The 17,784-nt window shown below is 44.5% G+C and overlaps 1 protein-coding gene across 1 annotated transcript in view; it reads left to right on the top strand.

Moving 5' to 3' along the window:
- Positions 1-17,784, top strand: part of bahcc1b (BAH domain and coiled-coil containing 1b) — a 275,740-nt gene that overhangs the window by 105,593 nt on the left and 152,363 nt on the right. Inside the window, 1 exon segment of the mRNA XM_055653977.1 lies at positions 17,126-17,251. Coding sequence (XP_055509952.1) covers positions 17,126-17,251 — 126 coding nt within the window.

The following is a 17,784-nucleotide window of genomic DNA, read 5'->3' as shown; positions in this document are numbered from 1 at the left end:
TGAAGCTATCCATATGAATTGAAGTATATCACGATTTTGCTGATTTATTTTAATTGGAATTAATTGGGCACACGGTAGAGTTGCTGAATTACAGCGCCAGAGTCCCAGATTTGATCCAGATATGGGTGCTCTCTGTATGGAGTTTGTACATTCTCCCTGTGTTTACTCCAGCTGCTCTGGTTTCCTCTCAAGGCGTGTGGGTTTGTAGGTTAATTGGCTTCTATAAATTGTTCCTAGCGTGTGGTATAGAATTAGTGGATGGGGTGATCGCTGGTCAGCAATGACTCGATGGGCCAAAGGGCCTGTTCCCACACAGTATCTCGACAATAAACTAAACTAAACTGAACTAGACTTTCCTTTTGGTTCAGGTTTGGCTTGCCTTTCGAATCGAATCATTATGGAAACCATTAACTTATAAGATGACACAAGTTGGAGATAAAGGGGGTTAATTGCTTGGTTTTACAACTTGTTAGTCAAGTTATCCTTCATGGTTGATGTGGAAGATATACTGACTATTCGCCACTTTCCTCGTCCTCTGAAGTTGAAACTTAAGTTGGGGTTTCAGCTGCAGAAATGCCTCATTGTGTTCACACAGGTAGCCATCCGTCATATTCAAGCAAGGGTGATAGACCTTGAAATGTACACTGATGGTGGGTAACCTCATGACGGGTGGGCGATTGCGGGTGTGCTGTGCATAGTTTAGTGATGTGAAAAAGAGAAGTTCATAATGCATAAGTTATAGGAGCTTAATTAGGCCATTCGGCCCATCCAGTCTACCCCGCCATTCAATCATGGCTGATCTATCTTTCCCTCTCGGCCCCCATTCTCCTGTCTTCTCCCCATAACCCCTGACACCCGTACTAATCAAGAATCTGTCGGAAGGAACTGTGGATGCTGGTTTAAACTGAAGATAGACCCAAAATGCTGGAGTAACTCAGCGGGTCAGGCAGCATCTCTGGGGAGAAGGAATGGGTCGAGACCCTTCTTCAGACTGAGAGAATCAAGAATCTGTCAATCTCCGCCTTCCGAGATTGTCCGAGACGTCCGAAGAGTGTTCCACAGATGGAATGCATGGGTAGGTCTGAAGAAGGACCCTGACCCGAAACATCACCTATCCATGTTCTCCAGAGATGCTGCCTGCCCCGCTGAGTTACTCCAGTACTTTGTACAGGTGCACAACCTTTTATCCGACAGCCTTGGGACCAGACACGTTTCGTAATTTGGAATTTGTCGGTCTTCGGAATGGACATTTTTTAGCGTAGATTTTAATGGCTGGCTCAGTGGTAGAGTGCCCGGCTCATATCCGCAAGGTCGCGAGTTTGCGCCTTGATCCCGGAAGTTCCTCGGTCGCGTGTTTGAGTCTTCAGTGTCGTTTTTTTCTTGCAGAATAAATGTCTGTATGAAATGCAGTGTGTTGAATGAATTCCTGAATTTGTAAATGTGACCGCAGCATTGAATCACCTCCCGCACTCATGTCACCCTAGCGGGGCTTCATGCCCTAAGGCGGCCTAAGGCGACATTTTCACACTCTTATATCCGTGTGCAGCAGAGACGCCAAACGTGAGCTTTGGTGTGCAGACGACATCCTGGGAAAAATGTCTGGTTTCTTCCAGGTAGGCGATATACCCTCCCGCGCAATATACCCTCCACTTCTCTTTTTAGTTCCCCTTTCTTCCAGGACCGATCCGAGGTTCCGCTGTCACCTCTGCGGGCCACCCTCGGTGAACGCTCACTCAACTTTGTCTTGGGATTCCTACTCTCCCGGTCAATGTACCCTCACCTTCTCTTTTATGAATGGGGATTTAGTTCCCCTTTCTTCGAGGACCGACCGGAGGTTCCGCTGTCACCTCTGCGGGCCGCCCTTGGTGAACGTCCTGTCTCCCTGTCCCTGGGATAGTAGGGGGCGATCAAACAGCACAATACCCTCCTCCCCCTCCCCCCCACCCCCAACTCCAGAGGAATCCGCTCCCCGATGGGCCGCTACGGCGACAAGTGGCAGTTCGCCCACAGCCCGAGAACAAGACGCACCTTGCGCACCAGCAGCAGCTGCCCCTCTGGAGTTGGAACGGGGCTGGGCTGGAGTTGCTGATCTGGGATCTCCGTGCTTGCAGTGGGCCTGGGGGTCGGTGTCCCGATGAGGGGGCACAGCTCGGGCTGTGGGCGAACTGCCACGTCGCCGTAGCGGCCCATCGGGGAGCGGCTCCTGGTGGTCCCGATGTCTCCCGCTAGTTTGCAGTTTTCCTCTGGAGTTGGAGCGGGGCTGGGCTGCTGCTGGCTGTGGGTCTCTGGGATCTCCGTGCTTGGGGGTCTGGGCCTGGGGGTCGGTGTCCCGTTGGTCCTGACGTCTCCGGTGACTGGCATTGCCGACGTGAAGACAGTGCAAAGCCCCCACGCCGGTGCAATGGGCGGGGAGCTGGAGAGGGGAGGGAAGGGGTCACACACATGGCCAGGAAGCAGAGGGTGTAGGTGTAGGTGGGGTGAAACTGAAGGGAGCGACAATCTGCTGCTCCCTGCCCGCTGAGTTAAAACGTTCCCACGCAAGACTCACGATACACTGTGTATCGTGTCTACCGTGGGAACGTTTTAACTCAGAGGGCAGGGAGCAGCATATTGTCAATTATTAACCCTCCCGCGCAATAGACCCTCACCTTCTCTTTTATGAATGGGGATTTAGTTCCCCTTTCTTCGAGGACCGACCGGAGGTTCCGCTGTCACCTCTGCGGGCCGCCCTCCGTGAACGTTTTCAAGGACCTTTTTTCAAGGACTGAAACAATGTCGCTATTCAGAGGTTTTCGTTATTTGGATCTTCGGATAAAAGGTTGTGCACCTGTATCTTTACTTTAGACTTTAGAGACACAGAATGGAAACGGGCTCTTCAGTCCACTGTGTCCGCGCCAAACACCGATCACCCCATACACTAGCACTCTCCTACACACTAAGGACAATTTACAATTTTTACCGAAGCCAGCTAACCTAAAGACCTGGGCGTCGTTGGAGTGTAGGAGGAAACCAGAGCACCCGGAGAAAACCCCCGTGGTCACAGGGAGAACGTGCAAACTCCGTATAGACAGCACCCGTAGTCAGGCTCGAACCCCGGTAATAATAATAATAATAAATTTTATTTATGGGCGCCTTTCAAGAGTCTCAAGGACACCTTACAAAAATTTAGCAAGTAGAGGAAAAACATGTAAGCGGAATGAAATAAATAGTAGAGACATGACTAGTACACAAATTAAAGACAGAATTCAATTCAAAACACAATATGAGGCAAATCAAGCACAGATGAAAAGGGAGGGGGATGTGGGGCTAAGGATAGGCAGAGGTGAAGAGATGGGTCTTGAGGCGGGACTGGAAGATGGTGAGGGACGCGGAATTGCGGATCAGTTGGGGGAGGGAGTTCCAAAGCCTGGGAGCTGCCCTGGAGAAGGCTCTGATAAGGCAGCAACTCTACTGCTGTGCTGCTGTCTTTCTATGTAAATCAGCATCTGTAATTCCATGTTTCTACAGTGTGATCCTGTATCTGTGGGGAGTAGAAGGATGGTTATGGAAGTTCATTATTCTTTAACTGCATGCATTGAATAAATCGTTGGGTATGCGTGCTACAAATAGCGAACTACCAATGGTTTGGAATATCAGTTCTCATTTGATTATGTATAGTAAACATACAATAGCATAGAACATGCTCCACTTCTGATGTTCAGATTGAAGGTCAATAAAACTCTATTGTTAAAGTAGAATAGGCCCGTGCTATGGCCTCTAAACTACAATTTTATGTGCAAAAAGGTCAGCAAATTCCACGTCAGAAACGGCCTGTTGAGGAGTTGTTGACTACAAAGTGGAAGGAGAATTACTGGGGGAAAAAACCCAGCCGGTTTTGATTTAGTTCAGTTTAGTTTAGAGATACTGTGCGGAAATAGGCCCTTCGGCCCACCGAGTCCATGGTGACCAGGGATCACTCCGTACACTCGCACTATCCTGCACAGTAGGGACTATTTACAATTTTACTGAAGCCAATTAACCAACAAATCTGTATGTCGTTGGCGTGTGGGGGGAAGCTAGTGTTCCCAGAGAAAACCCACACGGTCACAGGGAGAGCGTGCAAACTCTGTACAGACAGCACCCATAGTCAGGATCGAACCGGGTCCTTGGAGCTGTAAGGCAGCAACCCTACCACTGCGCCACCCTTTCTATATTATTTTCCATGCTTCAAACTCAACTGAACATTGAAGATGTTGCTTCACGCCACATTATTGGTAGTGAGATATCAGGGCCACAGCTAACGGACTCCCACACACCACTGGTTCTCAATTTGAATCAACCTTCTTTTGATCAAATCTTTTTATTGAAAGGAGAAAATGGGAACTGCAAACACATTACACGTGCCAACTGACAAAGCCTTACCTGTAGTCACAGGCAGAGCTAATTTGCTTTTTGAGCATTTTCTCTATCTTTTCATCTTTCACAATTTCAACCCTAGCCAATAAAAGAATAAATTGAGAATGAATAGCTTTGAAGTCAGTAAAATGGCGAGAGGGCGGAGGAAGATGAGACATTTTTCCTCAGTTAAATGTAATGATAGAGCGAGTTCGGATGCCTGGAAGCGATGTGGTAAAGCACTCAGACTTGAACTATCTGGGTAACTACTGCTGTTGCCAGTGAAGCCTGAGAAAAGGAATGGCTATTAGTTTAGTTCAGTGTAGTTTAGTTTCGAGATACAGCACGGAAACAGACCCTTCGGCCCGCCATGTCCGCGCTGACCAGCGAGCCCCATACACAGCACTATGCTACACACTAGTGAAAATATACTTTTTTTTTTAAACCAAAGCCAAATAAACATGTATGTCTTGGGAGTGTGGGAGGAAACCAGAGCACCCAGAGAAAACCCACATGGTCATGCGGAGGAAAGTACAAACTCCATACAGACAGTTCCATAGTCAGGATCAAACTTGGGTCTCTGGCGCTGTAAGGCAGCAACTCTACCGCTGCGCCACTGTGCCATTTTATTTCAAGCTGTCATAGCTGAATCATGTAATCAGCCACATGCAACAGGGATAGTGCTAATTTTGAAAGAAGTGTGTTGCTATCCATGGAATAATTCTTAGTAAGAAATACCTTGGCTTTGTTTCCAGCATGTTGTGACTCAACATTTTGTGGACGATTTTGTTTTGGAGACCGATTTGTAAAGCACGGTAATTATATAATTTACTAAATGGGGGGGGAAAAGTAGATATGTTCCAAGAAACTTGATGCAAACCTATTTCAGGGTGTCAGACAGAACTTGTTCGACAATCAAATCGCTCATCACATGAGCTGGAAGCAGACTGTTGTAGAGAAGTGAGCAGAATAGTTACTGGGTGAATGTTGGTTCATTGTTATCAATATTAACAGAACAAGTATAATGCAAGATAAGATTTGACAGGACAGGGACAAGAACTGCTGTTGTACTTTGGATCATTGAAGCAGCTTGTATGCATTCTGTTTTTAGACTTGCTCACATTGCACTGAGAAGAGCAACATTAAAAAAAAACAGAACTTACTTACAATTCTGCAGCATTTATGTGAGATAATACTACACCAGGTTGTACTAAGCTGCATGCAAATTGTATGGAAAGATCATCCAGTTTGCTGTTAGCCACTCCCTATAATTTGTACTGTTTTTTGCAAGCCTTCAGAATTTTCTAATTGGAGGGGTGTGCTACAAGTGCCCTTTATTGCAAACAGGTTTGACAATTCTTCAGAACGGCCAGTAAACATAGGGTTAACAAGCTAATTTTTTTGTTGACTTTCAATATCCGAAGATTTTATATTGCACGCTGCTTGCAAAGTTATTTTCTGTGCCAATATATGACATAGATTCACCCAAAATATTAACTGCTGAAAATACTCAACAGGTACGTGAACTTTGTCTCTGGATATTATAATAAGAAATGGAGAAATGTGGAGAATGTTGTGTTTTTGCACTCTTACATACACACACACACACACACACACACACACACACACACACATGCACACGCACACGCACACGCACACGCACACACACAAACATAGACACACAGCGACAAACACTCACGCACACCCACGCACTCACACACATAGACACACAGACACACCCATACACAAGCACAGATATGCATATACGGCCAGACACACATATAAGTGGGACACAAAAGACTGTAGTAAATCAACGGGTCAGGCAGCATCTCTGGAGAAAAAGAATAGGTGTCGGTTCGGGTCGAAACCCATCTATAGACCCTGAAATGTCAACTTTTTCTTATTCTCTTTATTCTTATACCTTTTCTCCAGAGATATGTACACACACACACATATATACACACACACATATAGACACGCTCACGCACGTGCACACGTGCATACACACCCATATATACACACACACATACATATACACACAGACATACACTCATAGACGCTCACGCATGTGCACACGCGCATACACACTTATATATATACACACACATATACACACAGATGCACATGCGCACACACACACACACACACACACACACACACACACACACACACACACACACACACACACACACACACACACACACACACACACACACACACATGCACCACACACACACACGTACACAGACACTCGACTCACCGTTAATTGCCTTGATGTGCCGAGTGATATTTTCACACTTGTGCGACGTTATTCACATGAGTTAGAATTATTTTGACCTTTAAGAGTTAATCTTTGCCTTCCGTAAATCAAAATTCTTGTCTCCTATTCAGGACATGTGCGTTAATCTGCCTGAACTGTAAATGAGTTCCCCTGCACAGCTGCACTGCTGCTTATTCTGTCACTCCTTGAAAGAGCTGCAGTGTTCCAACACTGTCAGGGTCATGGCTCCAGGGACAGCTGTTACTATTAAAAAAAAATTTTTTTTTTTGATACAGGCTTGTTCTCTCTCGCACTCTCCCTGTTTGACTAAAGAAGTCATTGTTCTCTGGTGTGTTAGTGGCTGCCAGTAAGCACTAGAACATGCTCTTGGCAGGCTCCTGCACACGTGTATTCCTCCTCACTCTTAAAGCTGCACTCCTCCCTCATGGCAAAGGAAACCTTAAAATGGCAAATGTTCTAATTATAGATCATTATTCTCTTTTTAGTCGCCACGGATCAATTGTTAAGTCCCTGTATGAGAATGCACCAGTTTTATTATGATATTCCAGCCAGCCTTAATATGTGGAAGATAGACACAAAGTGCTGGAGTAACTCAGCAGATCAGGCAACATCTTTAGTTTAGTTTAGAGATAGAGCGTGCAGACAGGCCCTTCGGTGTACTGAGTCCGCGCTGACCAGTGACCCCCGCACTCTTAACGCTATCCTACACACACTAGGGACAATTTACAATTTAATCAAAGCCGATTAACCTATAAACCTGTACGTGTTTGCAGTGTGCGACAAATCCGGAGTATCCGGAGAAAACCCACGCAGGTCATGGGGAGAACATGCAAACTCCATAGAGACAGCACCTGCAGTCAGGATAGAACCCGGGTCTCTGGTTCTGTAAGTCAGCAACGCTACCGCTGTATTACTGTGCTGCCCACGTCCTCGCTGGAGAGAAAGGATGGGTGACGTTTCGGGTCAGGACCCTTCTTCAGGTCTTTTTCATCCTTTTTCACCAGCGATGCTGCCTGACCCGCTGAGTTACACCTGCACTTTGTGCCTATCTTTGACATATACCCGCATCTGCAGTCCCTTTCTACACACTCCTAATATGTGACTCCTTGTGTGATCGGAAGCAATAAGATGTATTAAAAATTAATATTCAATTTATGATGAGGTTTGCTACTTCTTGAATTATTGGATTATAATTATTGACTTATTTAGGATTGTTGATAAACTTTCCACACTGTCTCCTTCCCTGCAATGAGCTGCCGGAGGAGGTAGTTGAAACAGGTACTACAACACCATTTAAAAGACATTTGGACAGGTGCATGGAAAGGAAATGTTTAGAGTGATATGGACCAGCCGCGGGTCAGATAGGACGAATGTAGGTGGGACATCTTGGCCAGCATGGGCAAGTTGGGCCGAATGGCCTGTTTCCATGCTGTTTGACTCTATGACTCCACATAATGCCTGTGCGAAAACTTATTTGGCCATCATTGCTTCATTTGGGTCAGGTGTACACATCCACGTAATCCCACGCCACTCTTGGCTTGCCCAGACTGTGGTCTGAGGCAGAGTAACCATATTAATCACCATCTGTATCTCATGTTTCCCTCTCCCCTGACTCTGTATACAGAAGGGTCTTGACCCGAAACGCCACCTGTTCTTTCTCTTTTTTTCATATATTGTTCTTTGGTTATTTTCATAATTTTATTTCTTGGTTTCAGCTGCACTAGATTTAAAAATAAATGTGCTAAAATTTTACGTGAGCATTGTTTTTTTCAGTTTCCCTTTGTAATAATATTCCTTTGCTATTTGTGGAAAAAGTCCATTCCTGGTAAGTGAGTTATTTTGAAGAAGGGTCTCGACCTGAAACGTCACCTATTCCTTCTCTCCAGAGATGCTATATGACCCGCTGAGTTACTCCAGCCTTTTGTGTCTTATCTTTGGTTTAAACCAGCATCTGCAGTTCCTCCGTACAAATAGTAATGGAAAAGTTTGTAATGAAGGATTTTATCCTTAACTTTTTTGTTTTTGTAAAAGGAAGAAAGAAACGTCCCTGTCATCAAGCAAAACAAATTAAGTTCTGCTATTTTGCCAAGAGTCCTCCCACTTAAATCCTGCTATTTTGCTGAGTCGTCATTGGCAGCAGAAGTGGGTGGATCAGGACTGAACATCAATCAGCAGACTGTCCTCATGCACATTACTCTAGTGCAGGCTACACAGACACCTGACTTAGATCTTTTAACAATGTGCAGTTTGGTGCTGAAAGTCCAGAGCCTCAGACGGGGGAACAGGTTTCAACATCAAACATAAAGTGCTGGGATTGAATAGTGTGATTTCCAAAACATAACAAACACCAGAATTGTTTGTCTCGTTCTAATTATCACCCATTTACAAACTAAATCCCTTGTGGAGTCAAGAGTGTTTAATCGTCATATACATTGGGTCCTGGACAAATAATTCTTATTGCTGCATCTTTACAGGTACCTAAAATGCAACAAGGCAACAAATCAGTATAAAAGTTACTAGCTCTCCAAGATAAACAAGAACATGATAGTGCAAGCCAAGTAAGTCATAGCGTTATAGAGTGATACAGTGTGGAAACAGGCCCTTCGACACAACTTGCCCACACTGGCCAACATGTCCCAGCTACACTAGTCCGACCTGCCCGCGTTTGGCCCATATCCCTCCAAACCTGTCCTTTCCATATAAATTTTCCCAGTGCAATCCATAATTGTTTGTTGTTGAGGTAGGTTTGTGGTTAGGGTTGTACAAGGTGGGTGGTTCAAGAGCCTGATGGTTGAGGAGAAGCAGCTGTTCTTGCATCTGGAGGTAACAGTTCTCAGGCTCCAGTGCCTTCTTCCCGAAGGGCTCAGCGAGACGAGAGCATGGCCAAGGTGATATGGGTCTGTTGAAATTAACTGCCTTCATGCGGCATTACTTCATTCTGCAGCATGTAGATCCTGTCAGTGGTGTAGGAGTGTTTAGTTTAGAGATACAGCGCGGAAACAGGCCCTTCGGCCTACCAAGTCAACGCCAACCAGCGATCCCCGCACATTAACACTATCCTACATACAGTAGGGCCAATTTACATATGCACCAAGCCAATTAACCTACATACCAGTACGTCTTTGGAGTGTGGGAGGAAACTGAAGATCTCAGAGAAAACCCACGCGGTCATGGGGAGAACGTATAATCTCTATACAGACAGCACCCGTAGTCGGTATCGAATCCGGGTCTCTGGCACTACAAGCGCTGTAAGGCAGCAACTCTACCGCTCTACCTGTCAGGGACAGTACCTGTGAATAGTATGTCAAGAGTCAGGTGTGGGAAGGAACTGCAGATGCTGGTTTCCAATGAAGATAGACACAAAATGCCGGAGTAACTCAGTGTGACAGGCAGCATCCCTGGAGAGAAGGAATGGGTGACGTTTCGGGTCGAGACACTTCTCTCTCAGCCTGACGAAGGGTCACGACCCAAAACGTCACCCATTCCTTCTCTCCAGAGATGCTGCCTGTCCTGCTGAGTTACTCCAGCTTTTTGTGTTTTATTGTCATATGTCCTGAAACAGAGCAATGAAATCCTTACTTGCAACAGCACGACAGATATATAAACACGGTGCTGAGCAGACACCGTAATAAACAACTAACGAAGTTCAATCTGTAAAAACAAAAGAGCCAATATATTGCAAAGGCAATGTGCCATGTGAGAGTGGTTATTTAAAAAAATCAGGGCAGGTATTCTTCCAGAGAAGGGTGTACAGGTATCCGATCCACAAGTACAATTTTCACAGATAACGCTGAAGACTTCATGTGTGGGAAGGAAGTGCAGATGCTGGTTTACACCGAAGATAAACACAAAAATCTGGAGTAGCTCAGCGGGTCAGACAGCATCTCTGGAGAGAAGGAATAGGTACTTCAATATGCTTACAATATAAGTTTGGTAATAAGATTTAATATAACAACTAATCTACGGTGGAATAGGCACTTGGAGATGGAATTGTTAACTTTGAGCAGTGAATGCAAAGCACAGATGTTTAATGTCCATCTGTCGGAATGGGAGTGACTTTTTGGAGGGGAAAAGGCATCACCGAGTGGGAGTCATGCATTGCACAGGAATTTACAGACCAGTTCAACTTTTAACAACAATAATTAAAGAAGACAGTTTTAATACCACAACTGCAGCTTAACCCTTTCAGCCTGTGGCTTTATCTTCTCTATAATGGTTTGCCGTTGCCTCTGTCGTTCCTCCTTTCATTTCCATCGCTTTTTACCTTTAATTATGATAATGCCACGGCTTTGACCACCGATGAAATGGGAAGGAAGTTCGGCTCGGTTCAGCATTCATCGAGTGTAAACGAATCAACATGGGGAAGTCCAGAACAAGGGGTCACAGTTTAAGGATAAGGGGGAAGTCTTTTAGGACCGAGATGAGAAAAACATTTTTCACACAGAGAATGGTGAATCTGTGGAATTCTCTGCCACAGAAGGTAGTTGAGGCCAGTTCATTGGCTATATTTAAGAGGGAGCTAGATGTGGCCCTTGTGGCTAAAGGGATCAGGGGGGTATGGATAGAAGGTCTATGCTGGATACTGAGTTGGATGATCAGCCATGATCATATTGAATGGCGGTGCAGGCTCGAAGGGCCAAATGGCCTACTCCTGCACCTATTTTCTATGTTTCTATTATCATTTGTCTTATAGATCACATTTATTAAATGAAAGTTACATGTGAAATTGAAAATGTAGCAACATTTTGAATGGACTTTTCAGCTGCTCGTAAATTCATAGCATCCTCAATTTAGTTTAGTTAAGTTTGGTGAAAACAGGCCCTTCAGCCCATCGAGTTCGCACTGACCATGAACCACGCACATTAACACTATCCTACATTAGGGACACTTTTTACATTTTTACCAAGCCAATAAACCTACAAACCTTTTTTTTGTAGCGTTGGAAGAAACCAAAACCATCGGGCCACCGAGTGCGCTCTGACCAGCCATCACCCCGTACACTAGCACTATCCCACACACAAAGTTTACAATTTTATCAAACCTATATGTCTTTGGAGTGTGAGAGGAAACCGGAGAAAACCCACGCGGTCACAGGGAGAACGTGCAAACTCCGTACAGACAGCACCCGCGGTCGGGATCAACACCAGGTCTCTGGCACTGTAAGGCAGCAACTCTACCATTGTGCTGCTGTGCCGCCCTTAAATTTATTTTAATCGGGTCTGCTCTGAGGTGCCATGGTCTATGCTTAGCCTATGCCCCTGGGAACTCCTGACATAATCCATACACACTGTCTCGGCTCCAGTCCCTGATCAGAGCTGGTGTGGCCCTGGGAGCCACGCGGTTCACTCAGCATTTCTTAGGTGTTGGCAAACGCTGACTCGCTCAAATAACTTCTCCACTCCCGAGTCTGTGACACACCCCACCCTACAAATGCCATCTATTCCCAGATCTGTTTGTATACAAAACTGTCCTTTTAATTTCAAACTGATTTCTGCTCGCAGTGGAACAGGAATTCTGAAGACTGGTGACACAAGGAACTGCAGATGCTGGTTTACAAAAAAATGCTCAAACTGCTGGAGTAACTCAGCGGGTCAGGCAGTGTCTCTGGAGAATATGGATATTCCCGTTCTCCAGAGATGCTGCCAGACCCGCTGAGTTACTCCAGCGCTTTGTATCTTTTTCCAAAGACTGGTTCTCGTTTGAAGCCTCTACAATTTTATTCTATAACTCCTGAATAATCCATAACAATCGACTGTATTAAATAAAGAGATGGACGGAATGGTGGTAGTAGATAGATGCATGTTGCACAATGACAAGAATTATAATGTTTGCTTAAAATTTTTACCGGGTTTTGGCTGTTCTGCTTATATTACACACAGATCTAAAATGGTGCTGGTTCTTTAATGCGTTGATTAATTTCCTCATGCATGTGCAGCTATTTCATGTGCAAAAATAGATAGTTTAAGGCACTAATGCCAGTTAACGGTTATCTGCAGTTCCTTCTTAAACAGATTGAAAGGTGTTCATCAGGGCCCCAGTGCCTGTGCGTAAATGTATGAATGTTCAAGTATTGGACATTGAACATGTGCTGGAGCACAACGTGATAGGGAAATGTCCCAAGTTGCTGCAGTCACAGGGATGGTTGATGTATCTGTGTCCCTTTGTCCCCAAATCATTTCACAGGATTCTGAGAGTTAGTCTGAGGTCACAGAGTTACACAGCATGGAAACTAACCCTTGGGCCCAACTTGCCCACTCCGACCAACATGCCCCATCTGCACTCGTCCTACCTGCCTGCGTTTGGCCCACATCCTTCCAAACCTGTGTAGGAAAGAACTGCAGATGCTGGTTTAAGTCGAAGGTAGACCCAAAATGCTGGAGTAACTCAGCTGGACAGGCAGCATCTCTGGAGAGAAGGAATGGATCTCGACCCAACACGTCACCCATTACCTTCTCTCCATAGATGCTGCCTGTCCTGCTGAGTTACTCCAGCATTTTGTGTCTTCCTTCTAAACCTGTCCTATCCATGTACCTGTCCAAATGTTTCTTAACCGTTCCGATACTACCTGCCTCAACTACCTCCTCTGGCATCTCGTTCCATACACCCAGAACTCTTTGCATAAAAAAAACATACCCCTGGGGATCATATGAAATCTTTCCCCCCCTCACCATAAATCCTTATCCTTTGGTACAGGTGATTCAGTGTTTGAGATTATCAGAGAATACCCAGATACAAATAGCTACAAGGGATCAGGTCTTTTTTGGCTGACTTTCAACAATTGAACACTGGTCTATGAGTGGATGCTTTTTGCTGTACCTGGTATGTCAGTGAAATAATATATTTTATAATTACCGTGCAAATGTATTGTCCTCTTAAGTACTGTACCTGCCGAACATTCAAGAGACCTGTCCAATAGCTCATTGATGAAGCGTATTATTTTATACTTCAGCGTCCTGAGGTGCAGATGATTGCATGGCAACATGCGGGAGGCTGAAGAACAGAAACAAAGGTTCTCTGTTCGAATGCTGCCTCTTAGGACAAGCACTTGAATATCAGGCAGGTGAAGGTACACAGGTTTATGGCAGAGCAGCCTCTGATCATACCAGGGATTATTTGTTTTACTCTAGGCATTAGAGTTTAGAGATGCAGCGTGGAAACAGGGCCTTTAGCCCACTGAAGTCTGCACCGACCAGCGACCCCCGTACACTAACACTATCCTACACTCTAGGGACAATTTACAATTTACAGAAGCCAAAGAACCTACAAACTGTACGTCTTTGGAGAGTGGGAGGCAACTGGTACTCCCGGAGAAAGCCCACCTGGTCTCAGGGAGAACGTACAAACTCCACACAGACAGCACCCCTGGTCAGAATCGATCCGGGGTCTGCCGCGCTGTAAGGCAGCAACTCTACTGCTGCGCCACTGTGCCGCTTGTGATATGGCTACCAAGGAAAATACCTGAAACATAAACATGACTGTAAATCATGTGTGCTAAATGCTGAAGCCTTTAATGAAAAAAAAATTACATTTAGACCTTGCCGATGTTTATCACCTCCATTTATGTAATTTTTATGTAATATTTTCAGTCAGTCACCAAGTTCACATTCAGGTTATCATTTCGGCACATTAAAGGTGCCAGGTTATATTAGAAGTCACTTTCTTTAAATTTAAAAAAATGTTATCATTTAAAGTTGGATTAAGCATTAGACACCTATTGAAGACTTGGGCAAATGGATCCCTGTGCAGCAATGAGATAGAACGTAACCAGTGTGAACAGACCACAAAACCACCCATACAGGACAGTGAAATAGTTAAAAAGGGACTCATTATTGCTGCATAAACATGTTTCTTTTTAATCTTGGGGAGTAGTGGTTTAGAAGAACTGTGAAAACAAGGCAGAACGCTGTAAATTTGGAATCAATCCAGCTGAAAATGAATCCCCAAAGATGGTGTTTGTACAAATTAACAAGAGCATGAGTTAAGGTGTAGACTGTGCAAATAGCTCACTCAACCATGTAAATAGTTACTGTGATTGCATATCTTAATAAGCTTTGGCAAACAACATTTGTGATGGTGTTTTTTAAAAGGGCAACACAGCTTGAATCGGAACTATGTGTGGGCTGAAGAGTCTTTTCAGCGCCGTTAATCAATTCTGTGCTCTGCGGCAAACTAACGTTACTGGGGCTTGAAGTTCAACATTGGGCCCAGCATTTCTCCCAATGATGATGATGCAGCAGGAAATTCCAAATGCAACTACTTACTGGAAACCTCGTTCCAACAATTTTCTCATATGTTAATATATTTTATTTGTGAAAACGAACTGGGAATTCAATTCCTATCCAACTCTTTCCCAGTAAGGAGAATGCCCATAAATGGCAATTACCTTTCCAGGGTGACCCCATTGGAAGAAGCCATCCAAATAATAATTTTCAGAAGACTGTGCGAATTTCAGGGAATTGAAATAACTTGCTTATCCATATGGTTTTAGCTTAAACTTTTTATTTTCTGGGGATTGCAGTGACATAAATGGACATAAAGTTAAACTTGGGTATCGATAAGTAATCATGTACCTGATATTCACTGTAAGAGGTTAAAAAGGAAATAGACAATAGACAATAGGTGCCGGAGTAGACCATTCGGCCCTTCGAGCCAGCACCGCCATTCAGTGTGATCATGGCTGATCATCCCCAATCAGTACCCCGTTCCTGCCTTCTCCCCATATTCCCTGACTCCGCTGTTTTTAAGAGCCCTATCTAGCTCTCTCTTGCAAGCATCCAGATAACTCGCCTCCACCTCCCTCTGAGACAGAGAATTCCACAGACACCCCACTGTACCTTCTGTACCTGTTGCCTGGTGGGAGAGGGGAGAAGAAGGGGTTGAGACTCTTCCTTTATTATGCTGGTGGCCTTGCCGAGCCAGTGTGGTTTGGATGGGGTCAATGGCAGGGAGGTTGGTTTGCGTAATGGTCTGGGCTACATCCACAATTCTCTGCAATTCCTTGCAGTCTTGGGTGGAGCTGTTTTCAAACCATGCTGTGATGTATACCGATAAAATGCTATCTGCGGCGTATCTGTAGAGGTTGGTGAGAGTTGATGGAGGCTTCTTGTTTCCCATGTTAGCTTGCCAAGCACACTGAAGGCCATGTGTAGTTTGTGTCCTGTATGAAATTTGTGTTGCCTGGAGCACAGAAACCTAATAGAATTTCATGGCCAATATTCCTCATTATGATGACAAGGGAATGTGGTTTGTGCTAAGGATCCCGTTTCTCTATTGTATAGCATTATAATTCCATTGTAAAGGAATTGAAAACCAAAGCTATGGAGAAAAAAGAGAATGAATTAGATTTCATTATTGTTTCCTTTTCTCTCCCTCTGTCCTCATTTACAGTATCTCCTTTTTATATGTCCTCCAGATCTAACATCAACTTGTCGCAAGCCATCACTGCACTTGTACCCCCATTTGCATCGCAGTCTAGTTTGGTGTGCATTTCATCATAGATATTCCCTTTGCCCTCTTTGACTCCATTTTCTCTTGCACCTTAAATCATGTATTTTCCTAACTATCCCTCTTTCTCATGAAAGATCATCAACCTCTCTAGCTTTGTTTCTCTCCCTATAGAAGCGGTCTGACGTATTGAATATTGCTTCCATTTCCTGCTTTTAATTTAGAATTAAGAATTTTTTGTTTTAGTTTTTCTCTTGTGGGTTACACCAGGTTGTCTGATTGCATCCCCTGGCATTAGTACAGACACAGTGGGTTGCTAGACTACGTATATCTGTCTGTATTTACAGTGACTAGACACAAAGAGCTGGAGTAACTCAGCGGGTCAGGCAGCATCTCCGGAAAAAAGGAATAGGTGATGTTTTGGGTCGAGGCCCTTCTTCGCACCTGAAACGTCACCTATTCCTTTTCTCCAGAGATGTTGCTTCACCTGCTGAGTTTCTCCAGCTTTTTGTGTCTAGCTTCAGTGTAAACCAGCATCTGCCGTTCCTTCATACACACTATGTATTTAGAGCGAGTTCACCAGCCATAGATAATAAGAGATTATAACGGACTATGGAATTTGAATGCGTCTTTAATTATAATTTAATGTTAGTTGTCATTGGAGGAAACAACTATGTGACCTTTTTGAAAAATCGTCTTCAGTTAAACAGAAATGTAGGCATTCAAAATGAAGGGCAATTTGCCAGATCACTCTGCAAGTTCAGTAGTTGAATCCACTGTACCAGTCATAAATAAAATGCAAGGGAACACCGAGATTGTATCTTGTATTATTTTTCATCGCCCACAGAAGCAGCAAAACCTCAGCGGTTTCTTTTCTTCCCCCAGTCTGTTTGCAATTACACGACTTTAGTGGGAAATGCACTTTATTGCTTAAACTATGGTAAGTGAAGTGTTGTTGGGAAAGAAATATCGGCGCCCGGTGTTAAGCGTCTGTGCAGCTCAACTCTAACCTTGGTTTTTCTTTAGTTCCAGGATATTCCAGATTTTCAAGCAGTTTGGCCTCCACTTTCCTTCCCATGAGCCATCTAGATCACCATGGCAACGGCAACAGTGTACTCTACGGGCAACACAGGTTTTATGATTCACAAAAAGGCAAGTGAAGCTACTTCAAAAATGTTATTCCTTTACGATAATTTGATGCTTACAATTTAATTGAAGTAACCTTAACCACAACAATTGTTGCAACGTATTGATCTGACAGGAATAAAATGGATAATCGCATAACTCCCAGCCGGTCGGGGCCCAGTCTTGGCTTTGAACATTGCAGTTTATTTCAAGCAGATATAAAGGGCAGCCTGCTCACGCCATGGTGGTTCGTCTATGGAAGTTCACCCGTACACCATTCACAAATCGCAAACCAAAAATATGAGATTAATTGATTGAAGAATACACACATGGAAAGAACTTCTTCGGCCACCGAGTCCACACTGACCGTCGATCACCTGTTCACACTAGTCCGATGTTGTCCCACTTCCACATCCACTCCCGACACACGAGGGCCAATGAACATACAAACCAGCCGTGTGATACCCACATGATCATAGGGAGAACATGCAAACTCCACACGAGCTCAGGATCCAATCCAGGTCTCTAGTGTTCTGAGACAGTTGAGAGGGAAAGATAGA

Source organism: Leucoraja erinacea, chromosome 23 (genome assembly GCF_028641065.1).
Source record: "Leucoraja erinacea ecotype New England chromosome 23, Leri_hhj_1, whole genome shotgun sequence".
Taxonomy (NCBI): domain Eukaryota; kingdom Metazoa; phylum Chordata; class Chondrichthyes; order Rajiformes; family Rajidae; genus Leucoraja; species Leucoraja erinaceus.
Note: the sequence above shows the minus strand (reverse complement) of the source record. Positions and strands in the feature narration are given on the sequence as shown.